This window comes from Hylobates moloch, unplaced genomic scaffold (assembly GCF_009828535.3).
Source record: "Hylobates moloch isolate HMO894 unplaced genomic scaffold, HMol_V3 SCAFFOLD_15, whole genome shotgun sequence".
Lineage (NCBI taxonomy): Eukaryota > Metazoa > Chordata > Mammalia > Primates > Hylobatidae > Hylobates > Hylobates moloch.
Genome location: NW_026652290.1, coordinates 56,094,106 through 56,121,313, shown reverse-complemented (window position 1 = coordinate 56,121,313; position 27,208 = coordinate 56,094,106). Strand labels below are relative to the sequence as shown.

The 27,208-nt window shown below is 39.4% G+C and overlaps 2 protein-coding genes across 6 annotated transcripts in view; one reads left to right on the top strand and one right to left on the bottom strand.

Annotated features, from left to right (window-relative positions):
• Positions 1–9,837: 9,837 nt before the first annotated feature.
• FBXO48 (F-box protein 48) lies at positions 9,838–13,015 on the bottom strand. Its single transcript, XM_032178076.2, has 3 exons — positions 12,946–13,015; positions 10,558–10,899; positions 9,838–10,083 (listed from the first exon to the last, which is right to left on the bottom strand). The coding sequence occupies exons 2-3, from the start codon at positions 10,861–10,863 to the stop codon at positions 9,922–9,924; spliced, it is 468 nt and encodes a 155-aa protein (XP_032033967.1). The 5' UTR covers positions 10,864–10,899; positions 12,946–13,015; the 3' UTR covers positions 9,838–9,921.
• Positions 13,016–13,322: 307 nt separating this feature from the next.
• Positions 13,323–27,208, top strand: part of APLF (aprataxin and PNKP like factor) — a 117,349-nt gene continuing 103,463 nt past the window's right edge. For all 5 annotated transcript variants that reach the window (XM_032177740.1, XM_058428944.1, XM_058428943.1 and 2 more), the window contains exon 1: positions 13,323–13,563. In XM_032177740.1, the coding sequence (XP_032033631.1) occupies positions 13,468–13,563 (96 nt within the window). In that variant the 5' untranslated portion in view covers positions 13,323–13,467. The remainder of the gene's footprint in view (positions 13,564–27,208) is intronic.

Below are 27,208 nucleotides of genomic sequence, written 5' to 3'. Positions count from 1 at the left end.
TTCCTTCCTGATAAGAGGCTGCTAACCATGGACTGGTTCTGGCCGGTTTGCAGAGACTGCACACAGGATGCTTCTGTGTCCTCTGTCTCACCTTGTGACGTATAGAGCCTAATTTTAATACATTTAAATGTTAAGTTTCCACCCTAAAGTGAACATAGGATGTAGGTAACATACACGTTAGCTTACTATGCATGAGTGCACTCCCCTTTTGTGAATATTCATAGCTCCTCCTATAGCCTGTTAAATGTATATACTTAGCTGACCCTTTCAGCCTAAATTCCTGTCTTACCCTTCCCTCCCTAGAAGTACCTGCTTCTGGTTTCTGCCAGAAGCTATCCTTCCCAGGCTGTGGGATGGCCAGCCTGCAGGCTGCAACCCTTTAGAAGAAATAAAGCTCTCCTTTCCACATTCATGAACCTTGTGATTCTTCAGTTGGCACAAAAAAATGATAGAGGCACTTGAGGAAGAAAAAGGTCTTTTTAATTCCAAATTATTCCCTTTAGAGAATCTAGAACAGTGTTTATTAAATGAACTACCAGATATAGGAAGGAAGAAAAAGATAGGATATGAATGAAGTGCAGTACAGCATTCCCACCCCAAAAGGGATCGAGAAGTTTGCCAGTTGGCGTGAAGAAGAGAATCCAAGAAGAGTAAAGGAGGGTTACATGAGGCATCTCCAAGAGGTCCTATCTCCACCTTCCTCCAGTGTTGAAAGCCACAAACACGTTTGATGATTTCATCACAGAACAGACCTGCTGTACGTTCCACCTGGAAACGGTGGGACAAACAGGACATGCTATTTGTTTTAGGTATGTGCCAATCACAGTAGAGTGGAAATGGGGTGTGCTGTAGAGTGTTTAGGCAGAGTGGGCCTGAGAGGAGATTGAGTTACCCTACAATATCACCACTTGGTCAACTCCTATTCTCTGTTCTGTGAGCAGTGTGGAATTGGGAGGGGAATGAGACCCCCTGTAAAATTTAATTTTGCCCATTAAAAGTACAGTCATCCCTTGGTATCTGCCGAAATTTGCAGATGCTCAAGTCCCTTACATAAAATTGTGCAATATTTGCACACAACTTGTGCACATCTTTCCATATACTTTAAATTATTTCTAAATTACTTATAATACTAATGGAATGTAAATGCTATGTAGTTATTATACTGTATTGCTTTTTATATTTTTTTATTGTTGTATTTCCATTTGTTTTTATTTTTCCTAGTATTTTTGACCCGCGGTTGCACCTGTGGATGCAGAACACATGGGTTCAGAGGGGCAACCATACTCCAGTTATTTCCACGTTAACTCAGGCTCAGCATGTTACTCAGTCTTTCAGGGTTAGAGCTGCCAGAGAAAATAAAAGATGCTCAGTTAAATTTAAATTTCAGATAAAAATGAATTTGTTTTAGTGTAAGTGTGTTCTTTGCAAACATTGGGGACGTATACCAAAAAACAATTTGCTATTTATCTGAAACTCATGTATTTTATTTGCTAAATCTGGCAACTCTACTTGGAGTTGCTCCCTCTTTTTTCCCTTCTTCCTTTTTCCTGACATCCATGCAGAAAGGTGGCTGAAGTAACAGCAAGGCATCGGGGCAAAGCCCCAGGCCTGCATGCTTCCTTCCCTTCCTAACAACCTTCCACTTTCCACTAATCCTCTCCTCTCACTGCACTCTTGGTTACTGTAATTTGCAGTCAGTTTTCTTAGTACAATCAGGGATTGGGGTACAGGAGTCTTCCTTCAGCTGACTCTGGCCCACCTCAATTTGCACTGTGGCTACTGTTACTCTAAAGACTGCGGCAACCACTATTTGGCTCCTGGTTTAGGCTCTCAATCCCACGGCTTCTGCTTTGCAGCTCCTTTGCTGTGTTCTCAGCTACTTCTACAGCTATCTTATGGGGTGGGGGCAACTCACTCAGATATCCCATGTCCCACTACGCGGAGGGAAATTTAAGAGCTACCTTTCTCTCTCCGTCTCCTTTGGACCTCCAATATGAACATATTGAAGCTTTGTATTCTGTTTCAATCTCTAAATCCTTTTTTGTTTTTTTTCTTCGTGTGCTTCAATGTTGGCATTGTTCTATTGTTCTATTTTCCAGTACATAAATGCTTTTTCAGTGTTATAATCTGCTATTAAGCCTATGCATAAATTTCTGTTGTTGTATTTTTCAATTCTAGAATTTCCATTTAGTTCTCTAGTTTTCTGGTAAACATCTTCATATTAATCTGTTTTCTTCATCTTTTCATCCATCTGCCTGGATTTTAAAATCATAGCTATTTAAAAATTCTTGCCTGCAAACTCCAGTAACTAAATGCCCGTGACTTTGCTTCTATGTTCTTCCACCCCACCCAACCCATGACTTCCAATCATTTAGTTCTGTCTTTTAGGATGCTTGATAATGTTGTAAGTGCAGACATTGTATATGAAAAACTGTAGAGGCTCCAGATGATGTCACCTTCCTCTAGAGTGAATTCACCTTATCCTCCATTAGGCAGTGGGGTTTGCTCACCTTAATCAAATAGGAGATTTACCTGAATTGAGGCTGGAGCCCATTGTACAGAACCCACCAAAGATTTCAACTGAGAACCTGAGTTGTTTACCTTCCCTCTACTGGGTCCTCAACTGTAATCATTGTGTCCTCAGTAGTGTGAGACTGGGCAAAAACTCCTTTGCTTCTAAGAGGCTCTGTGCTTAGCTTCTTAGCTTACAGTCCCTCAGAGCTTCAGAATTTGGTAAATGTCTTGAGGAGAAAACTAGCCATATGTTAGATAATGTCTATATAGCACTTAGCATAGAGTTGGCCATAGGGGAGTACTCTAGAAATGGGTTGTTGAAAAAAAGAAACATTGGCTATATGGAAAAATGGGTCTTTTGGTGAAGAGACTTGGTGATTACCACACCTCAACCAAATGATCAGACTTAACCATCTTGTATAGTAGAACAATCAGACATTATGTGCTTCTTATGTGATACAATGAGAAGTATATTTCATCACTTACAGTATAATTACTATGTAGTATAATTGCCAAATATGTTTTACTGAATTTTTTTTTTTTTTTTTTTTGAGACAGGGTCTCACTCTGTCTTGCAGGCTAGAGTGCAGTGTTGCAATCACAGCTCACTGCAGCCTTGGCCTCCTGGGCTCAAGCAATCCTCCCACCTCAGCCTCCCAGGTAGCTGGTACTACAGGCACCCACCACCATGCCCAGTCAATTTATTTTAAAAAATTTTTGTAGAAATGACATCTTGCTACATTGCCTGGGCTGGTCTTAAACTCCTGGGCTCAAGTGATCCTCCCACCTCGGCCTCCCAAAGTATTGGGATTACAGGTGTGAGTCACCACGCCCGCCCTCTGAATCAAATTATGAAGAGAGAATCAGATAAATCAACTACAGAATATTCTGTAAGATAACCAGTCTCAAGCCTGTAATCCCAGCACTTTGGGAGGCCGAGGCGGGCAGATTGTGAGGTCAGGAGTTTGAGACCAGCCTGGCCAACATGGTGAAACCCTGTCTCTACTAAAAATACAAAAATTAGTCAGGTGTGGTGGTGTGTGCCTGTAGTCCCAGCTATTAGGAAGGCTAAGGCAGGAGAATTGCTTGAACCTGGGAGGTGGAGGTTGCAGTGAGCTGAGATTGCACTACTGCACTCCAGCCTGGGTGACAGAACGGGACTCTGTCTCAAAAGAAAAAAAAATAGTCAATATCCTAACAAATAAAACCAGAGCCAGGGGACACTTCTGGTTAAAAGAGATTAAAGAGACAAAAAACTCAGATGCATGTATAAATATTTTCTTGCAGCCTAAATTGAAAAAAATCTATAAAAGATATTTTGGGGGCCACTGGGAAATTTAAATATGGATTGTAAATTACATGATATTATTGAATTAATGTAAGAATTTTTAGATGTGATAATGATATTGCATGCAGGAGTGTATTCTTAGGAGATATATGCTGAAGTATTTAGGGGTAAAGTATCATCATGTCTGCAACTTCTTTTCAATGTTTCAGCAAAGATGAATAAATAAACATAGAAACACGTTAACAACTTGTATTTCTAGGTGGATGGTGTACAAAATAGTGATTTGTGATATATTTTTACTTTTCTGTGGGTCTGAAATTTTTCAAATGAAAAACTTGGAGGGACATTCTTGGCTCTTTCATCTAAGTTATTCATTCTAAGTTTCTGAAGTCATTTGAAAACATTTATTGAGTACCTACTATGTATGACATATTCTTGTAAGTGCTGGGAAGTGGTGATGAAATAGATGGAAAAGATCATTCTCTTTCAGTTTCCTCATCCATAAAAGGATATAGAGTAAGCATACACCGTGTAAACACAATGCTTGGTACAAGAAGGCGTTCAATTAAAGTCGGCTGGTGTAATTAATCAGCTTCATCCATTGTTGATCTGATTTCATCAATTTGATGTTTTTGGTCTTAAACTCTAAATAAAAACGTGTGATCTTCCATCTTATGTATTCTTCCCAACCCATTTCCTTAAGTTGCTACTCATTTTACTTTCATTAATATTACCAGGGCATTTGAAGTCTTGGAGAGAAGACATGATATAAAGTCAAAGCAAAGATGAAGTTAAAGTGGTCAGGGGTATGTTACATTTTTCTTTTCTTTTGACACAGGGCCTCACTCTGTCACCCAGGCTGGAGTGCAGTGGTGCGATCACGACTCACTGCAGCCTCAGTCTCCCAAGCTCAAGCAATTCTCATACCTTACCTCCTGAGTAGCTTGGACTACAGGTATGGGCCACCACACCTGGCTGTAAAATTTTTAGTACAGACAAGGTCTCACTATGTTGCCCAGGCTGGTCTCGAACTCCTGAGCTAAAGCAATCTGTCTGCCTCAGCCTCCCAAAGTGTTAGGATTACAGGTGTGAGCCATCACACCCAGCCATAGTTTTAAAATTAGGTTTGTACATATGCAAGTATCCTCAGGTCAAAAGTTTATATTCACAGAGATTTTATTGATGATTATGTTCTGGACTAAGATTGGATTATAAACCAGAAGAAACTAAAAAAAAAGGTTTCTAAATTTATTTTTCTAAATACTAGATCTTAAACTGATTAAAAACACTCAAAATTCCTTAATACTCTTCCCCAAGAATCTTGCTTCTTGTACACAGGGTGCACACTTAACATGTTATTTTATCTATGAGTAAGAACATTCCTTCCCTCCATGCTGCTCCACCCACTCATGTTTTCAGATGCTAATGGCTTGGCCTGATAAATGCATGGTTCATTCTAAGCCCATACCATAAATTTATCACTAAGTTCCAAAGATTTCCTTTCAGTGTAGACCATGATCATAGCACATAATTTGTTAAATAAAGAATTATTTTAGTGCAATAGCACTAAAAAAGTCAAAGTTAATGTTCATTCACATAATTTGCAAAGCTAATACTTAAAACTGATGGGAGTGATTCAATAATTCAAAATAATAAGTGATATTCTTGAGGTTAAGTTTATTTTCAAGAGTTCAAAAAATAAAACAAAACATTTTTATTTTCCTATTTCCCTCTTACAGGTTTGGAGAAGACTGGAACAATTATTCATATATTCGTATTACTATCAAGCATCCCACATACCTTAAGGATTGTATACTGCATTTTGATACAGTCTTTTTCACTAACAATATAGTAAATTATTTTTATACATTCTGTGTAGGATTAAAATAAATAACTATAGAAATAATTTAACAAATCTTTATAGAGCACCTAGTGTGTGCCAGGTTTGAAGACACAAAAATAAATAAAAAATGGTCCCTGTCATTAAGAAGTTCACAGTGTAAAGGGGCAAACACACAAATAAAATAGACAATTTAATGTCATATGACAGCTTTGAGAGAGGTCTATACAAAGAACTACAAGAACATTTAAAAAGTCACTTAATCCAGAACAGCAGTAGTTATGGATTGTTTCCAGGCCAAGACGATAAGTTTTACAATAGATTTTTGCCAAGGAAAGAATCAATGGTGGGGATTACTCTGGGTATATCAAACAGCCTGTGCAAAGGCAGAGAAGTGAGAAAATTTTTATGAAACAGTTTTGTAAGACTGAACAGAAAGATATAGGGTGGGACAGTGGTGAGAGAAGAGGCTGGAGAGGTAGGCCAGACCACATCATTAAAGGCCCTACGGGCTTTAGTGGGGAATTTTGATTTCTACCTGAACGCAGTCAGGAGTTTAAGTTAGGGGTGACGTGCTAAATTTGGGGTTTAACAAAGATTATACTGCTAACAGTAAAAGGAAGGAACTGGAGGCAGGAACACCAGTAAGAGGTTATTTTAGAAATCCCAACTTCAAATAAGGACAAGAATTAAGTAACGAGGCAGAGATAAAGATGGAGAAGAGGTGAATTACTTAGATATTTGGATGATAAAATCAACTAAGAATTGACTCGACTGGACTTGGAGAATGATGGAGAAAAGTAAAATATGGTGATTTTCTAACAGGACATGCCATTCACTGAGATAGGAACTGGACGAAGAACTACTTTTATGAGATGGTAAGTTTTGATTCAGGTGTTTATATATAAACTATCTTTGGATATATCAAATATTTTATATATATATATACTTATATTATCTTTGGATAAAAATCCAAAAGATAATAGCATATGTATTTCTGGAGCATCTCACGGAGATCTGATGTTGGGACACGGACGTGGACGGCATTAGCACCAACAATGGCAGCTGACACAGGAGTCGTAGATGGGATCACCAAGGATGTTAGAGTATACAGACGAGATGACAACATGTGGAACCTTGGGGGAACACTAACATGTAATGAGTAGATTAAGGAAAGTGAGTCTTTGAAGGAAACTGAGAAGACGGGTTAGAGTAGGGAAAGAAAAGTCCAAGAGACTATAGTTCCAACCCATGGAGGAGAGAGTTTTAAGAAGTACTTATGTGTGTCAGTGTGTGTTTATGTGTGTCAAATACATTAACAAGTAGAATGCATCCAGTGGATTTAGACATTAAGTCACTTGTAATTTGGATACCAACAGTTTCAACCATATGGAGTGATGGCCATATTATAGCAGATTAAGACTGACTGGTGAGGAAGTCAGAGTGAAATCTAAGATGTTAATGTAAGCCACAAATAATACATATTTGAAAAATGGGCAAAGAAACCACATCAGGTGGGGGTCCCAGTATGATGGTGAAACTCAATTTGAATTAATTTAGGTAAGCAGATAAGGAATGGCCAGGACCAGGGTCTGGAATATAATCAGGCCTCTTTCCCTGCAATTGTTCTTTCCCCTGGTGGCTCCACATTCTCTTACTTAAGATCCGTTTTCTTTGTGTGGCAGGGAACAGTTTCATCAGCAAAGAGGAAAGGGCTTCTTTCTTCCAACTTATGAAAAGGGGAGATTGGGTCATGTTTCCATCCTTGGACTAAACATGGAGGCTGAGAAAAACAGGATAATGTAAAAAAAAAAAACAAAAAAAAACCCAGCTGGGTGCGGTGGCTCATGCCTATAATCCCAGCACTTTGGGAGGCTGAGGCGGGTAGATCACAAGGTCAGGAGGCCAAGATGGTGAAACCCCGTTTCTACTAAAAATACAAAAATTAGCTGGGCATGGTGGCGGGCACCTATAATCCCGGCTGCTCGGGAGGCTGAGACAGAGAGTTGCTTGAACCTGGGAGATGGAGGTTGCAGTGGGCCAAGATCATGCCACTGCACTCCAGCCTGGGCGACAGAGCAAGACTTCATCTCAAAAAACAAAACAAAAACAAAAACAAAAACAAAAAGCCGCCCCCCCACCCCGGCCAAAAAAAACCACACACGTGGTTGGAAGTGAGAAGGGTGAGTCTCCCTAATTAGGATAACTTCTATTAATAGATGATGATGATAGATTGTAAGGGGGCAGGACAAAAATAATCAACATCCATTATAAAAAAACAGCTAAAAATATATGTGTACATATACTATTGTACACAGATGCTATTCAGCAAAATGCTTATAGCTTTAATTTTTCCCATACTTTGAAAATTTCCAAGTGCTTTCTTATCTTTTATGAAATAAAATTAGTAGGATACCTTTCTTTCTTGTTTTTTTTGAGATGAAGTTTCACTCTTGTTGCCCAGGTTGGAGCGCAATGGCGTGATCTCGGCTCACTGCAACCTCTGCCTCCCAGGTTCAAGCAGTTCTCCTGCCTCAGCCTCCAAAGTAGCTGGGATTACAGGCACCCGCCACCACGCCCAGCTAATTTTTGTATATTTAGTAGAGACAGGGTTTCACCATGTTGACCAGGCTGGTCTTGAACTCCTGACCTGAGGTGATCCACCCACCTTGGCCTCCCAAAGTGCTGGGATTACAGGCGTGAGCCATGGCGCACAGCCCCTTTCTTTTGTTAAGAGTAAATGGGCAGAAGAGAATGTTGTTGGGTCTAGAAATTATACTCTATGATCATCAGTGGAATTGGAGAGAAGACCTAGGAAGAGAGAGGCAAGCAGTCTTCAAATATCTGGCAATCATAGAGAAGAAGGACTGAATCAGCCTGGTTCTAGAGGGTGGAAGTGGGGCTAGAAGGCAAACGTTACAGAGAGGTGGTCTTCAGTTCAAGCCTAGACTACAACCGGACTGTTCTGTGACATAACAGAGATGCTATTAGTAGAAGTTCAGGATTTGAGCTTGGGCTAGCTGACTGACAATGTTCCTATTGAGAAAATTACTGAATAGTCCTGGAGACTTGACTGCCTGATTTTCAAGGACTCTTCCAACTCTAAGAAGATAGTAGGAGACAATTAATTATCTACTGCTTGATTCAACATACGGAATTTGCATATAGTGGGGCATCTTTCTAATATTTGCCTATTTGTTAAATACTGGTTTCCTGGATTCTTATATTTAATGCTATAGAGAACAGTTTTTAAGAAGAAAACCCCACACTAACTAAAGCAGTTTGTAGACACTTTTTTTTTTTACTATGGTGGTAACCACAGATTCAGAATAAACAATTTGTTATAGTGAGTAGTATATCATCTGTTTTTATGAAAAAAGAGGAACAAAAGTTTTTCAAAGTTAAAATAAAGGCTCCTAAAAAGTTATAAACTTTAACAAAAGACAAGTGTTAAGGATTCTTTAGAATAATAGTTTTCTTTTTAATATGGAGAAAACAAAAAGGAGCTGAAAGTCCTTTGTCTTGGTATCTAAGAATAGCACACTAGATGGTGCTATAAGGCTGTCAGAAAGAGAGTTTTACCAGGCTAGCGTGGCATTCTGATGGTAAAGTGTTCTGGAAACTTTCCACTTACTTTCAGCCCTGAGAGCTGTTCCAGGTTTATATAAAATAACGGGAATCTCAATTGGACAAGCTTTAGCCCTGAGATGACATTAACTTAAAACTAAACCACAGGTTTAACACATTAAAAATAGTTTCACTATTTGACATTTCAATCTGATTCCACTGAAATAGAAATGTTAAAGTCATTAAAATGTCAATGTATTAATTTAAATGTATTGCTATTAATTTCACTTAGCTAGTCTTCCCATGAGCCTAGTTATAACCACCACTTAATGAATCTTTAAGTCAGTTTAAAGTGGCTTCCTGAAACTTTGAATTATCATTAAGCTGAACATACAAATCACTCTTTCATTTAGTATTGCGAATATATTAACACAAATACATGAAACATTGTATTTGGAATCACTCTATCAGTATATTATTTCTTATAAAAATAACATTTCATGATTTTTCCACATTACAATAAAACCAGAAAAATTTTACTAAAGTGCAAAACAAAAATAAAGCTTTACTTTTACAATATTTCCATTTCACTTTCTTTTAAAAAGATGAACAACAAAATGAACGAATAAAGACATCGCTTTTGCAACCTAAGAGTCATTTAAGTTTTAAACTTTCAAAGACCTGAGATTTGTTTGTGATTTTTTTTTTCCCCTTATCTTTCCAGTTCTGCTTCTAGAATTTCCCCCCATGTATCTGCATCCATTGGGTACATGATTTTTTCTGGTAGGCTAATGGGAGAACAAATGTTGCTGTATCTGCCACTTAGCCATTCGTGTTTCACTTTACTCTTCTGGTAATTCCTCAGCAGTATTACCTGAAAGAGGTAACATCACCGTTAAAAAAGACTGTAGTAGGTGGCTGGCTAGTTAATGTGTTTAAAGCTAGAGAAGTAGATTGACAGGGCTGAAAAAAAGAGTAAGTATTTACATTGATATATACATATATTAATAAATTTATGTGTCTGTGTACGTGTGTGTATGTATATTTGTATTTATACGGAGTGGGATAAGGTGAAGTGAAAAGAAGGAGCTAATTCCCTTCTGGTTAACATAGGAAAATTCCCGAATTTAGAATTTAAAAAATGCAAAAGGATAAATGAAAGATAGTGTGGAAACAGTATGGTTAGCAGGAAAAGACTAATAACTTTAACTCATTTCCAAAAGTCAACACACTGTCTGTGTTATTCTGCATATGTAATTCTGTCTCCTCCAAGCAGAAGTTAGAATTGGCGCAAACCTGCTATCATAACGCTGTCAACAATACTGCAGATCGCAATGATTAAACTTACCCTCCAGGAATAACCACTTTCTAGATCGTCATCTATTTCTCTTCGGCACACAGCTCTTACAGTCATGCAGTGAGGTTTCCATAAAGAGTCACTGTCTCTTATTCTGTCATTCCAGCTCCTGCATGTCAATGAAGCCCTGCACAGACTCCGAATGTCCAGCTGACTGAAAATTTTAAAAGTGACTTCTGCAGGCAGCAGTTCAACAAAGTTGTTTTGACTCTCATTTTTTTCCTTCTCAGCATCCACAGAATTCGCTTCTGTGTGAGAAACTCTTGAATTATTGTTTCTCTTGGAGTTTTTATCCATAGCTTAATGTTTTAGTAAGTTATCCTCATATGTAACCTAAAAGGCAAAATTTAAACATGCTCAGTCTCCAAATAAATCCGACTTTGAGTCAGATGCTTTTTGGATATAATTTAAGAACTCTCTTGACTTTAGCTTCTCAATCTGTAAAATGGGACAATGTTGCCCCTCTCCTGAAAGTTCTTGCAAGGATTAACAGTGATAGTGTGTAAAACATCTAGTCTTGCTACATCTGAATTGCACATGGGAGGCACCCAACATGTTAGTTTCACTCTCACCCAGGCTGGAGTGCAGCTGTGTAATCATAGCTCACTGCAGCCTCAAACTCCAGCCTCAAGCCATTCTCTTGATTCAGCGTACCCCACCCCCCTTTTTTAAAAAAAAAAAAAAGACAAAAAAAAAAAAAAAAAAAACCAAACAGAAAACCAAAAACTGTTTTATGGAGAAACGGTTCTTGCTATGTTGTCCAGGCTGGTCTTGAACTCTTGTCCTCAAGCAATCCTTCTGCCTCAGGCTTCCAGAGTGCTGGGATGACAGGTATGAGCCACCACACCCGGTACTTTTGTACCTTTGAAAATGTGTATGAGTCAATCCTATTAAACTCCTGAATATTTGTTGTATATGGGAACTGATGCCTCATCATTAATTTGCAATTTGCGACTTAATCATAAACTTGCTGGATTTCTAGTTGTTTATATAAGAATTTCATCTACTTGTATCTAATAGGTAGGTAGGTGCTTACATTTGACACAACTACTATCTGAAATGGACAAGAAGATGAGATCTGGATTATGAAACAAAGTCTCAAATACTCAACTCAGTCATAAGAGTAGTGTTTTAGAAATGGCCCCTTGAAGCTACCCTACACGCATAATTACGAGCTAAGGATAATAGTCACTGAAGACATCAAGCAACAGTGAGTGACAACTGTAAACAATGTTTAGAACTCAGCTAGGTACAGTATATGACTATTTGAAGCCCAGATTTAAAGCTCAGTTTCAGCTAATTTACCTAAGGTGAATGGTGTAGGCTTCCCAAATCAGTTGAAAGCATGACTGGGTACATCACCACCCTTGAGTTACTTTTATATATAAAGACAGCTTGTATTCACTTAAAATCAGTTTATTCCATTTTGCACTTCCTTTTATAATGGGGGTTGGTTGTGCAAGAGGAGAGGTTTGAGATACAGCTAAATACTTCTTTTAACTCAGCTCAACACAAATCTCTTTTCTAGATGAGCTACTCAGCTATGTTTCTGGACTTGCCAAGACCACGGTGGCTCCCATTCATGATCCAGATTAGCTGTGGTGGCTGGAACTACAGTCTGTGTTCAACAGAGGTCTTCTTCTTGAGGGTTTGGGGAAGTAAGAAAGCAAACTGGTAAAAACGAGTGAGTCAAGAGCAAGTTTTTGCCATGCACCTTGGCCCCTCCCACCACCAATACAAACCAAAGCCAAACCACAACGTTCTTGAAAAGAATCTCACATTAGGAAAACGTTACAGTGTATTTAAACGTTACAGTGTGTTTATCCATTTCTCCCAGGATCTTACTGGAAGAATAAAATGCCTCCCCTTGTGGAATTCCTGTAACGGGAATGAAGGCTTTTGAATTTCACAGCAGGGGATGCCTTGGCGAGGTTCTAAAATCCCACTAGGAATCTTTCTTCTACGTCCAGGTTCGTCTGGATGCCTGGAAACGACCCCTCTTCTGCCCTTTCTCCTTTATGAACCGAGCTTTCCTGAATTCTCAAGTGAAGTAAAAGCTCGTCCCCCTTTCAACTATCACTCGGAGGGATAGATCGGCGGCAGCGCAGTCGGAGGGGCGGGGAGCCCCACTCCATCCAGATCCCGCGGGTCAGGGCTAATCACCCCACGTCCCGTCTGAGCCACCCTCCTTGTGTCCCGCGCGGGTTGCAGCTGCTGGAACCCAAGAACACGGGACACTGACAAGTGACAACAACAACCTTCAGCGCTGACTGTCACTGCGGCTCCAGGCCGCGGAGGGAAGGCTGAGCTTGCGTCCGGGCCGCGTCCCCGGGAGCGTAGACACCTAAGCCAACGGGAACGGAAGACCCTTCTACCTACTAGGCCGCGGTGGCTTCTTCTCCCGCGATTTAAATCCTCCGGAATTCGAATCCTTCCCCATAGCTCTTCCCATCCCGCCCACCTGAGTCCCGCCCTGCTGACTCGGAACTCGCGCAGGCGCCGAGAGGGGCGCGCAGTGCCTTTCGGGATTGGTAGTTTTTTCCAGGGCGTCTCAGCTCGGGAAAGGAGTGAAGAAAGGCACCAGGACTACAAGGCCCGGAGCCCTCCAAGATGGGAGGGAGGTGAAAACGGTGGTGGGGAATAAGCCGGGGTTTTTAAACAATGGTTTTGAGGCGGTGTGACTGGGGAATCCCCGGTTGCGTCATTAGTAGGCGTGGAGGGGCGGGACTCGGGAAGCTGCGCTGGGGCCCGGCTCTGAGGACCGGCGCAGCCGCGGGGAACCTAAGTGGCCCTCACCCGGTGTTTTTTCCCAAGGCCTGGGTTTGCCCCGCGCGTGTCTGTGGAGGGCGGAAACAGTGGAGGGGCCAGTCTCCTGGCGAAGGGGCCTAATCCTTGCCCGCCATGTCCGGGGGCTTCGAGCTGCAGCCGCGGGACGGCGGTCCCCGGGTGGCCCTGGCGCCCGGGGAGACGGTGATCGGCCGCGGGCCGCTGCTGGGAGTAAGTGTGGGCGGGGGGCTCAGCGGACCCCGAGAGCCGTGGAGGTCCGCGCCGGCTCCCGAAGACCGGCCCTAGTCCTGGCCGGTTTTCCTACCGCGCTGGTCCTCCGGTCCGGATTTTAGAAGTTTGGGGCCGCACGTTTTTCAGTTACCTTTAAGCAATTCACAAACATTTCCTTAGGTTGCTTTTAAAACGCTGACTGTATTACCATTATTATCTTATCCAGGGATTGGCAAACTAGAGTCTGGGGGCCAAATCAAGCCTATGTTTGTATGGCCCCATGAACTAAGAATGATTCTTAAATTCTAAAATGTAAAATGTAAACAAAAAACCTACTAATTTTTCAGGGGGAATAGTTGCTCCAAGGGTTGAGGGTATTGCGGCTTGTCTTGTAAAGCCTAAAATATTTACAGTAGTGTCTGGTCCTTTGCAGAAAAGTTTGCCAAACTGTGATATTACGTCCTCTAGGCTGATTTCTTTTAAGCTTGGGTCTCCTTTGCAGAGCTGTGTGGACCTTATTTATTTATTTATTTATTTATATTATTTATTATTTCCAGTAAAATGAGTAGCGAACCCTTCATAAGTAATGTGTATAGCGTTCGTGTCATTGGTCTAAGGAGACATTACCTATACCAACATCTTTAGCTGCCTCAAGACCTTATCAGTTAGGTATTTTTATTATCCTCATTGTTCAGATGAGAAAATTGAGCCGTACATACAATATTTAAAGTCCATACATAAGCTTTTGGACACATAATGCCACAAAGCTAAATATTCTCTACCTTCTTTGGGAGGTTTAGGAGTGAGAACATTTGCATATTGCATTCCGTAATTCTATAGATCTCTTAAGTACATCTAGTTTTTTATTTTTTTCTTTAACATTCAACATTTCTTGTTTGGTGCTCACTGTGTAGAACATTTTGCAGATTCTAGCACTGTGGGGCATACAAAGATGAATGGAACATGGGTCCCTACCCTCTAGGAGTTTTCTCTTGGGACTGGGGAGACACCTGTGTCAGTGAGCTAACCACCAAGGAGTAAGGAGTGTGTACTGTTATCCTGGTTAACTTCCAGAGTCTAAATGGAACCATTGGTACTTGCCTTAGGTGCCTTCTGGGAGCAGGGAAAGGAGTGGTAGTTTAAGACTGTATTATGGAAGCTGGTCCTAAAGGGGTGTGTGTGTGTTGTGTGTTGTGTGTTGTGTACATGCACAGGTGCATGTGGTAAGGTTATTGAGGCAGTAGATATTCAATTGCTGTTCATTTTTTTACTGGACAAGTGATTATGTACATGTTTAACATCATTTCTATTTTTTTCATCGTTTATTGGCCTATACAAACACTGGAAGGAACTGTCTGGAGGCTTTATTTTTCTTTTAAATTCGTAGGTTAGAAATTTAAGAGTATGTGCTTAATCTAGTAATCATATGTCTGGTGACTAACGAGTTTTGACTTGCTTAAGATATTGTCACCAGTAGAGTACTGTGGGTCTAGTTAAAAGATGGATGAATTTTAGGGCCGTGGTTTAGAAACATGGCAACAGATTGCAGACCCTTTCATTATTTGTAGCTTGTTCTTTGTGTGGTCAACTTGCTAATGTGAGATGAGCCTATTTGGTATCTGTTTTTAAAAATGGTAAGGAGTGAAAGCTGGGCAGTTACCTGGTCAAGATTTTGCTTTTCCTTTTGAAATAACATTCAGGGATGAGATTCTCTTGCCAAGGTTGGCATATATCGGAAGTGGTTATGAATGACATCCTAAGTGTGTTAAAGGAAACATTTGGAGAACAAACAAATCGCCTTGTAGTTTTTTTCGATTTTGTTGCTGACAGATGCACTCAATTCTTCTCTGCAGTGGTTAAAACACAACATAAGGGCTCCTGTTTCCAACAACAGCAATTCCAGTGAGATTTGTTTTTGTATTGTGAGAGAGTGAAGACTGAGTTCTAAGTGGAAAACTCAGTAAGTTCATTGTAAATTGGTATCGGAAACGATTAATATAAATAAGGATGATTTTGAACTTTCTTAATTGGGCATGTTTTTCTGAGACAAGCTTCATAACCCTTGATGGCCACACAAACATAAAAGTTTATAATCTCACTGTGTAAAATAGTCTTGGTAGTAAAACAGTTTGACAATCAGAATGTTTTTATATTTTTATGGTGGTAGGAAAACACAACAGAGAAACCTGTCACAGAGAACAAAGGACAATGAAATTTAATCTTTCTTGTTCCCTTTGCTTTCATGTGAGTCATCAGAGAACCCCAGGTCTTTGTTTACTAGATTTTGATTCTGCTCCATGATTGGCATCAGTTAGAAGGTTTTACAGCAGGATTAATCTTCAGAGAATTTGAGTTAAAACAGCCAATCCAAAAGATTACATATTGTATGATTCCATTTATATAACATCATTGAAATTGCGAAATTGCAAAATTTCAAAAATGGAGAACAGATTAGTGGTTGCCAAAGGTTAAAATATTAGGCAGGAGGGCAGAAGGGAATGGATATGGCTATAAAATAGCAACATGAGGGATATTTGTGGTGATAGAAATGTGCTTTGTCTGAACTGTGTCAGTATCAATATCTTAGGTTGATATATTGTACTGTAGTTTTGTAAGATGTTACCATTGGGGGAAACTGGATAAATGGTACAAGTGGTATTTCCATATTATATCTTTCAACTACATGTGAATCTACCATTATCTTAAGAAACTTAATTTAAAAGGGTTTTCCAGTACGACATGTCAAGCACTGTTAGACCACAGTATTTGCTTTATAGTTTTTAATTAAAGCTGTTACACTCTTAAATGAAATCTACTATTTCTGATTTCAGATTTTTCTTATTTCATTTTGACAGCAGGGATTATATAACATATTTCTTTATGATCTATTTTCCTCCTAGGAAACAAGATAGCAAAAGATATCTAGTGATACTTTCTCAATGTGATGTAATTAAATTGACTGCTTTGATTAAAAGGAGAAGAGTTGGGGGGACAGGGAAGGTCATAGGCTTCAGTATAGACTCTTCAGGTGGCATCAGTTCACCACTTCTAAGAATGTTGTAAATGTTCTACATAGTTTACACAAAGTAACCATCCCCTGACCTGGCAGCTCTATACTTTAACTGCTTGTTGCAGAATCCTCCTGGCTGTCCTGGAATGCTGTTCCTACCTGCTCCAACATAGGTTTCTTCCCTTACATTTCTTTTATTTCTAGATTTGCCTTTCCCTCATTTTATTATTTAGCCTACAACCAGTGCCTAGCACATAGTAGGCCTTCAACACATGATTTCTTCCTTCCATTTCTGCATCTCAGCTTCTCATTCACTCTACCCTCAAAAAGAGCCTAATTGTGACTTAGATATGAAAAAGGGTTGTCATTGAGTTTTGAAGTGAATTTAAATATAGTAAAGATGCAGTCCTACCAACTGCTAAATCTTGAGTAGTAGCATTCATAATGAATTAAGTTTTAACATTTTTCCTGTTTTGTTGATTGATAATTTGCTGAATTCAGGAAATACTTGATAAACATATACTATGGTTGGATGGGAGGGAGTATAGGAGAAATAAAGATGAATAAGAAACAAGCCTTTGCTCTCAAGAAACTTATAGTTTTGTAGGTTTGAGAGACAAATAAACAAGTATTAATAACTAAACAAGGCTACAACCTCACATGGGGACTGGAGCCAGGCTGACACTTGGAGTGAGCGAAGTGAGAGGGAAGAAGAAAAACAACACAGGGACAGTGATAAATGACAACACTTCTGCCTCAGTGTTGGGAAGGCCACAAGGAGAGGGTCTCTATGCAATCCCTGCTCCTTTCCCCTATTCCTACTTGGTAACAGTATCATATTGTTTTTTTAAGAATAGTAAGAAATTTGAATTTTTAGATATAATCCCTGATTTTTAAAAGGTCACATTTTATTAAAAGTTTTGGTTAAATACCATGAGTCTGTTGATGAAGAGTTAAATTCTATAAAATATTTCAAGAGATTTATTCTGAGCCAAATATGAGTGACCATGGCCCGTGACACAGCCCTCAGGAGGTCCTGAGAACATGTTCCCAAGGTGGTCAGGGTACAGCTTGGTTTTTATATATTTTAGGGAGGCATGAGACATCAATCAAAACATTTAAGAAATACATTGGTTTGGTTCAGAAAGGCAGAACAACCCAAAGCAGGGGCTTCCAGGCTATAGGTAAATTTAAACATTTTCTGGTTGACAATTGGTTGAGTTTATCTCAAGACCTGAGATCAAAGGGAATGTTTAGGTTAAGATAAAGGATTGTGGAGACCAAGTTTTATTTTGCAGAGCTCTCAGATAGACTTCAGATATAGCAGATTGTAAAATGTTTCTTATCAGACCTGAAAGGGTGCCTGGCTCTTAATTGATTATCTCCTGGATCTGGAAAGGAAGGAAGGAAAACAAAGGGGAAAGGGGATTCTCTATAGAATGTGGGTTTTTCCCACAAGAGACTTTGCAGGACAGTTCCAAGGTATGGCAAAGAAATATATTTTAGGGTAAAACATTGTGATTTTCTTCCTTGTTATGCCTGAGTCAGACTGGAAAGTAAGTCATGTTATACAGGGTTAAATAAAACTCATCTGATGAGAATTTATGATTTGTAGGGCATGACTCCCCAGACCCCTTAGAAAGGAATTTGGGCAAGATAAAAAAAAAAAAATCAGAGCTTAGTCCTCAAGCTAGACAGAATGATGTCACAGGATACAGAGAGGTATAAGAAGGAACCTGAAGTTAAGAGGTGGGATCAGGGAAAGAAAGCTTCATGAACTTGGTAGCATGTTGAGTTTGACTGTGGTGTTGGGACAGTTAGAATTTTGGTAGATGCAGAGTGGGTGGTGTAAGGAAGGGCTTATGTGGTTTAAGGCTCTAAGATATGGTGTGTTGGATAATTGGGTAAGTGTTGACCAGGCTTGTGGGATGATCACATTACGTCAATGATCCTATTTAACTTTTACAAACATTGTTTTTTAATATATTAGTTTTTAAAGTAGACTTTATTTTATGGGGGAGTTTTAGGTTCACAGCAAAACTGAGTGGGAAGTACAGAGTTCCCATATACTCTCTGCCCTCTTACATGTACAGCTTCCCTGACTATCAACATTCTACACAGTATGGTATGTTTGTTGCAATTGATGAATCCACATTGACATGTCATTATCACTCAAATTTCATAGTTTACACTGGGGTTAACTCTTGGTATTGTACATCCTATGGGTTTTGACAAATGTATAATGACATGTATCTACCATTGCAATATAACACAGAATTGTTCCACTGCCCTAAAATTTTCTGTGCTCTGCCTATTCATCCCCCAGAGGCTCCCTGGGACCCCTGGCAACTACTGGACTCTTTTACTTTCTCCATAGTTTTGCCTTTTTCAGAATGTCTTAGAGTTGGAGTCATACAGTACATAACCTTTTCAGGTTTCATTTAGTAATATGTATTTAAGGTTCCTCCAAGTCTTTTCATGGCTTGATAGCACATTTCTTTTTAGTGATGAATAATATTCCATTGTTGGTTTATCCATTCACCTACCAAAGGTCGTCTTGGTTGCTTTTGTTTTAGTGATCGTGGATAATACAAAAAAACATTTGGGTGCAGATTTTTGTGTGAACATAGATCTTCAACTCATTTAGGTAGATACTAAGGAGCACAGTTGCTGGATTGGATAGTAAAGTTGTATAGTAATAGTATGTTTAGTGTTGTAAGAAACCGCCAAACTGTCTTCCAGAGTGGCTGTACTATTTGCATTCCCACCAGCAATGAATGACAGTTCTTGTCACTGGACATCCTTATCAACATTTGGTGTTATCAGTGTTTTAAATTTTGATCATTCTAATAGATGTGAGGCAAATCACTTTTCCTATGTATATTTTGAATGGACAAAAATATAACAGTCAACACAGAAGACTCCTGTGATTGAATATGTGGTTATTTCTCCCCACCAACAAGCAAGCGGTCACTTTTGCAGCAGACATCAACTGGGTGTCCTCTAATTCAATTTAATTCTGACACCATCTATCTGGAGATAGCATCAGCTCCCACAGGTTGAGGGCTCAATTCTCAAGATTTCCCCCCACTTCTGATGGCAATTGCAAGCCCCAAGTTGTTTTACCTGTGCTCCTGAACCACTGGCTGTAAATGGGGATCCCATGGCCCTTTCCTTGGGCTCTATTAATTTGCTAGAGCAGCTCTTAGAACTGGTTTGTTATAAGGGATATGACAAAGGATACAGATGAGGAGATGCATAGGGTAAGCTATGGGAAGGGATACTGAGCTTCCATGCTCTCACCAAGTGTGCCACCCTCCAGAAACCTCTACATGTTCACCTGTTTGGAAGCTTTCCTAACCCTGTCCCATTTGGGTTTTTATGGAGTCATCATTATTTAGTCATGATTGATTAAACCACTGGCGATTAGTGATCAGCTAACCTTTAGCCCCTCTCCTTTCCCTAGAGGAGGCTGGGCTTGGGGCTGAAAGTCCCAATTCTCTAATTATACCTTGGTCTTTCCAGTGACTAGCTCCCACCCTGAAGCTATCTAGGGGCTGCTAGATGTCACTTAACTCATTAGCATACAAAAAGACATCACTTGGGAGATTCTGAGGATTTTAGTGGTCATGCCAGGCAACAGGGACAAAGACTATATTTTACAATTATATATATCTTCCTCTGAATTAATGCCTTCAAATTTTCATCCCCCATTTACTACTTACCATGAATATGCTATCTTCTCACATGTCTTCATACTTTTATATGAGTTCTTTTCTTTGGTAATTTGATTCTGTAGGTAGTGTCTGGGTATCTGTATTTTTTTGAGATGGAGTTTTGTTCCTGTTGCACAGGCTGGAGTTCAATGGTGCGATCTTGGCTCACCACAGCCCCCGCCTTCTGGGTTCAAGACATTCTCCTGCCTTGGCCTCCTGAGTAGCTGGGATTATAGGCATGTGCCACCACAACCGGCTAATTTTGTATTTTTAGTAGAGACAGGGTTTCTCTATGTTGATCAGGCTGGTCTCGAACTCCTGACCTTAGGTGATCTGCCTGCCTCAGCCTCCCAAAGTGTTGAGATTACAGGCGTGAGCCTTTGCACCTGGGTGGTATCTGTATTTTTAAAAGCTCTGAAGATGATTCTATTGCAAAGTCAGAGTTAAAAACTACTTCTATATGAACTTTAAAGTCGTTTTTTCCAATTCTGTGAAGAAAGTCATTGGTAGCTTGATGGGGATGGCATTGAGTCTATAAATTACCTTGGGCAGTATGGCCATTTTCACGATATTGATTCTTTCAACCCATGAGCATGGAGTGTTCTTCCATTTGTTCGTATCCTCTTTTATTTCATTGAGCAGTGGTTTGTAGTTCTCCTTGAAGAGGTCCTTCACATCCCTTGTAAGTTGGATTCATAGGTATTTTATTCTCTTTGAAGCAATTGTGAATGGGAGTTCACTCATGATTTGGCTCTCTGTTTGTCTGTGATTGGTGTACAAGAATGCTTGTGATTTTTGTACATTGATTTTGTATCCTGAGACTTCGCTGAAGTTGCTAATCAGCTTAAGGAGATTTTGGGTTGAGACGACGGGGTTTTCTAGATATACAATCATGTTATCTGCAAACAGGGACAATTTGACTTCCTCTTTTCCTAATTGAATACCCTTTATTTCCTTCTCCTGCCTGATTGCCCTGGCCAGAACTTCCAGCACTGTGTTGAATAGGAGTGGTGAGAGAGGGCATCCCTGTCTTGTGCCAGTTTTCAAAGGGAATGCTTCTAGTTTTTGCCCATTCAGTATGATATTGGCTGTGGGTTTGTCATAGATAGCTCTTATTATTTTGAGATACGTCCCATCAGTACCTAATTTATTGAGAGTTTTTAGCATGAAGGGTTGTTGAATTTTGTCAAAGGCCTTTTCTGCATCTATTGAGATAATCATGTGGTTTTTGTCTTTGGTTCTGTTTATATGCTGGATTACATGTATTGATTTGCATATGTTGAACCAGCCTTGCATCCCAGGGATGAAGCCCACTTGATCATGGTGTATAAGCTTTTTGATGTGCTGCTGGATTCGGTTTGCCAGTATTTTATTGAGGATTTTTGCATCAATGTTCATCAAGGATATTGGTTTGAAATTCTCTTTTTTGGTTTTGTCTCTGCCAGGCTTTGGTATCAGGATGATGCTAGCCTCATAAAATGTGTTAGGGAGGATTCCCTCTTTTTCTATCGATTGGAATAGTTTCAGAAGGAATGGTACCAGTTCCTCCTTGTACCTCTGGTAGAATTTGGCTGTGAATCCATCAGGTCCTGGACTCTTTTTGGTTGGTAGGCTATTGATTATTGCCACAATTTCAGAGCCTGTTATTGGTCTATTCAGAGATTCAACTTCTTCCTAGTTTAGTCTTGGGAGGGTGTATTTGTCGAGGAATTTATCCATTTCTTCTAGACTTTCTAGTTTATTTGCATAGAGGTGTTTGTAGTATTCTCTGATGGCAGATTGTATTTCTGTGGGATCGGTGGTGATATCCCCTTTTTCATTTTTTATTGCATCTATTTGATTCTTCTCTTTTCTTCTTTATTAGTCTTGCTAGCAGTCTATCAATTTTGTTGATCTTTTCAAAAAACCAGCTCCTGGAAAAAAAAGCCCGCATCGCCAAGTCAATCCTAAGCCAAAAGAACAAAGCTGGAGGCATCACGCTACCTGACTTCAAACTATACTACAAGGCTACAGTAACCAAAACAGCATGGTACTGGTACCATGACGGAGACATAGATCAATGGAACAGAACAGAGCCCTCAGAAATAATGCCGCATATCTACAACTATCTGATCTTTGACAAACCTGACAAAAACAAGAAATGGGGAAAGGATTCCCTATTTAATAAATGGTGCTGGGAAAACTGGCTAGCCATATGTAGAAAGCTGAAACTGGATCCCTTCCTTACACCTTATACAAAAATTAATTCAAGATGGATTAAAGACTTAAATGTTAGACCTAAAACCATTAAAACCCTACAAGAAAACCTAGGCAATACCATTCAGGACATAGGCGTGGGCAAGGACTTCATGTCTAAAACACCAAAAGAAATGGCAACAAAAGCCAAAATTGACAAATGGGATCTAATTAAACTAAAGAGCTTCTGCACAGCAAAAGAAACTACCATCAGAGTGAACAGGCAACCTACAGAATGGGAGAAAATTTTTGCAACCTACTCATCTGACAAAGGGCTAATATCCAGAATCTACAATGAACTCAAACAAATTTACAAGAAAAAAACAACCCCATCAAAAAGTGGGCAAAGGACATGAACAGACACTTCTCAAAAGAAGACATTTATGCAGCCAAAAGACACATGAAAAAATGCTCATCATCACTGGCCATCAGAGAAATGCAAATCAAAACCACAATGAGATACCACCTCACACCAGTTAGAATGGCCATCATTAAAAAGTCAGGAAACAACAGCTGCTGGAGAGGATGTGGAGAAATAGGAACGCTTTTACACTGTTGGTGGGACTGGAAACTAGATCAACCATTGTGGAAGTCAGTGTGGCGATTCCTCAGGGATCTAGAACTAGAAATACCATTTGACCCAGCCGTCCCATTACTGGGTATATACCCAAAGGACTATAAATCATGCTGCTATAAAGACACACACACACGTATGTTTATTGCGGCACTATTCACAATAGCAAAGAGTTGGAACCAACCCAAATGTCCAACAACGATAGACTAGAATAAGAAAATGTGGCACATATACACCATGGAATACTATGCAGCCATAAAAAATGATGAGTTCATGTCCTTTGTAGGGACACGGATGAAACTGGAAAACATGATTCTCAGTAAACTATTGCAAGGACAAAAAACCAAACACTGCATGTTCTCACTCATAGGTGGGAATTGAACAATGAGAACTCATGGACACAGGAAGGGGAACATCACACTCCGGGGACTGTTGTGGGGTGAGGGGTGGGGGGAGGGACAGCATTAGGAGATATACCTAATGCTAAATGATGAGTTAATGGGTGCAGCAAAACAACATGGCACATGGATACATATGTAACCTGCACATTGTGCACATGTACCCTAAAACCTAAAGTATAATAATAAAAAAATAAAATCTATCAGAGTTTAGCCATGAAAAAAAAAAAAAAACTACTTCTAGACACACTAAATAGAGTACTTGGCACAGAATAGGTCTTTAAGAAATGTCTGCTGAACCGAACTGAATAAGCAAAATAACTACTTAGACACATTAATTTTCCAAAGTCCCAAGTGGTGCTTTAAACCCACTTTCGTCTTCTTAAGCTCTCCTTATGTCTTTACTTACTATGTTGCCTCTGTCATCATGTATTAATGATGAGGATGATGTTCTCACACTTGTGCAGCATTCACTATGTAAGCAGCATTGCAAGCCAAACAGGTTGGATGAGTTGAAATTTCAGTGACATCATGATAGTCAGCACAATTTCATCATATTGGCTAACAATTCACCAGCCTTGAATTAGAGCTCAAAAAGCATTGGATTTGCTTTTTAAAATCTAAAATGATGCATATTAATCAGTATTGTGAATTAGGTGTTTGTGAGGTTGCCTGATAACCTACCATTTACACCCTTATTCTTATGGGAAAGCATATTCACAAGTTCCAAAGAACATTTTACATCAAATATATTAACCTTTTAAAGAGAACTTGATTTCTGAATTGAAGTGTTTATGGAGAGTCTCTGGGCAAAATCAAGTCTATTTCTTCATAATTGCCCCTTCTTAACATCAGAAGTTGGACTTTGTACATTCCAAATACGATAACGTTAAACATCTTATATCAACTACTTTTGCTCTGTTGAGGAATAAGACCGACCTCTCATCAAATATTATGGCAGAGTCTCAGCATAGATGACTGAGCTCTGGAATGCCTGCTGGACTTGGCACTGGGAAGATCTCTAGATAAGAAAATTTTATGATTTGTAGACTTCTTTATAGTAACCAGTCTGGATTCAGTTTGAGTCTTTTATATATATATGTGTGTGTGTGTGTGTGTGTGTATATGTATATATATATATATATATATAATTTTACTTACCCTCTGCTTCACAAAAGTAGAAGGAAATAATCTAATGAAATTATGTCTAAAATAGATCCCAAGCTTTTTTTTTTTAGGTTTATGCATTTCACCATAATACTGGCTCAAATCCTATACTAGATGACTTTCTGTTATTCCCTACCATGAAAATTTGAATTTGTCTATTTTTGTCTGTTGTTGATATAGCAAACTAGATAATCTTTTGGGAAAGCACTGTAAATTGTGAAGTATTGTGTAAAGTAATGTTTTTTATATGTATTATGCTCTTTCCCAATTTTGCAAGATTATATACTCAATGTAGAAAATGTAGGACTTTCACCTGTAATCCCAGCACTTTGGGAGGCCAAGGTGGGCAGATCACCTGAGGTCAGGAGTTCGAGACCAGCATGACCAACATGGTGAAACCCTGTCTCTACCAAAAATACAAAAATTAGCCGGGTGTGGTGGTGCACGCCTGTAATCCCAGCTACTTGGGAGGCGGAGGCAGGAAAATCGTTCGAACCTGGGAGGCAGAGATTGCAGTGAGCTGAGATTGTGCCATTGCACTCCAGCCTGGGCAACAGAGTGAGACTCAAAAAAAAAAAAAAAAAAAAAGTAGGAATTTCACCAAAATCAAGTAAGCAAGAAGACAAAATAAGCACTTCGAAGTCAATTACCAAGAGATAAGCACTGTAAACATTCAATGTAGTTCTTTCATGTATTTAATCTGTGTACATAGGTATATATATTTTATTCAGTGTATGTATTGTGCAATAGTTACCACTGATTTTTAATTAATATTATAATATAAATTTTCTTATTAATATTCTAAATAGTATTTTCAGTGCAACCTTCCAGTGGCTTACTGTCACACTTAAAACCCAAAGTCCTAATGGGTATGAGGTTTCCTTTTGGAGTGATGAATAATCCTGGAAATAGAAGTGATGGTTGCACAATTTTGTGAATACAGTTAACCCTGAACAACATTGGTTTTGAACTGCATAGGTCCACTTCTATGCAGATTCAACAAGTATATTGGAAAAGTTTTTGGGAGATTTGTGGTAATTTGAAAAAACTCACAAACTCTGTATTTAAAAAACATTGAAAAATTAAAAAGATATGTCATGAATAAATGAAATATATGTAGGTAGTCTATTTTATCATTTACTACCATAAAATATACTCAAATCTATTATAAAAAGGTAGAATTTATCAAAACATACACACACAAACACAGAGTGTACATAGTGCCATTTGCAGTTGAGAGATATGTAGACAAATGTAAAGCATAAAATTCACTGTAATACATACTGTACTTCTGTAATAATTTCTAGCCACTTCTTGTTGCTGTTTTGGTGAGCTTTACTGTTGCAGGTATCTGCTTACGACAACGTGTGATGTGAATCATCTCAGCAAGAGCAGTTCAACTCTCCAGTAAATTGTGTATCATAATAAAAACAGGTCTCAGCTGGGTGTGGTGGCTCATGCCTGTAATCCTAGCACTTTGGGAGGCTGAGGTGGGAGGACTGCTTGAGCCTGGAGTTCAAGATCAGCCTGGACAACATACTGGGACTCCATCTCTACAAAAAGTAAATTAAAAAAAAAATTAGCTAGGCATGGTGGTGCATGCCTGTAATCCCAGCTACTCGGAGGCTGAGGTGGGAACCTCACTTGAGCCTGGGAGATTGAGGCAGCAGTGAGCCATGACTGCACCATTATACTCCAGCCTGAGTGACAGAGTGAGATCCTGTCTGTATTAGTCTGTTCTCACACTGCTAATAAAGACATAACCAAAACTGGGTAATTTATGAAGGAAAGAAGCTTAATTGACTCACAGTTCCACATGGCTGGGGAGGCCTCATAATCATGGTGGAAGGCGAATGAGGAGCAAAGTCAAACGTCTTACGCGGCATCAGGCAAGAGAGCTTGCACAGGGGAACTCCCACTTATAAAACCATCAGATCTCGTGAGACTTATTTACTACCCTGAGAACAGTATGGGAGAAGCCACCCCATGATTCAGTTATCTCCACCTGGTCCCACCCTTGACATGTGGGATTGTTACAATACAAGGTGAGATTTGGGTGGGGACACAGCCAAACTATACTATATCACTCTAAAAAAAAAAAGGTGATCTCTCATGAGTCTTGTATTTTTTTATTGTGTTTAGTGCAATACCGTAAACCTTGATTAACACACCATGGGACCATGGGATCTATGTGAAATACCACTAGTGATGCTGGAAGTTCTCCCAAAAAGCAGAGAAAAATAATGACAGAAAAAAAAAAAGGGAAAAATTACAAGAAAAAGTTGAATTCCTTGATATATACAGTAGATTAGGGTCTGCAGCTGTATTGCCTGCCATTTCAAAATAAATGAATACAGCATATGGACAATCATAAAAAAAAGAAAAGGAAATTCATGAAGCTTTCACTGCAGCTATGCCAGCAGGTGGGAAAACCTTGTGCTTTTTGTAAAACACCTTTTTATCTTGTATTGAAAATGCAATTTTTATGTGGACACGGGATTGCTATAAGAAAAACATACCTATAGACTCTAATATGATTCAAGAA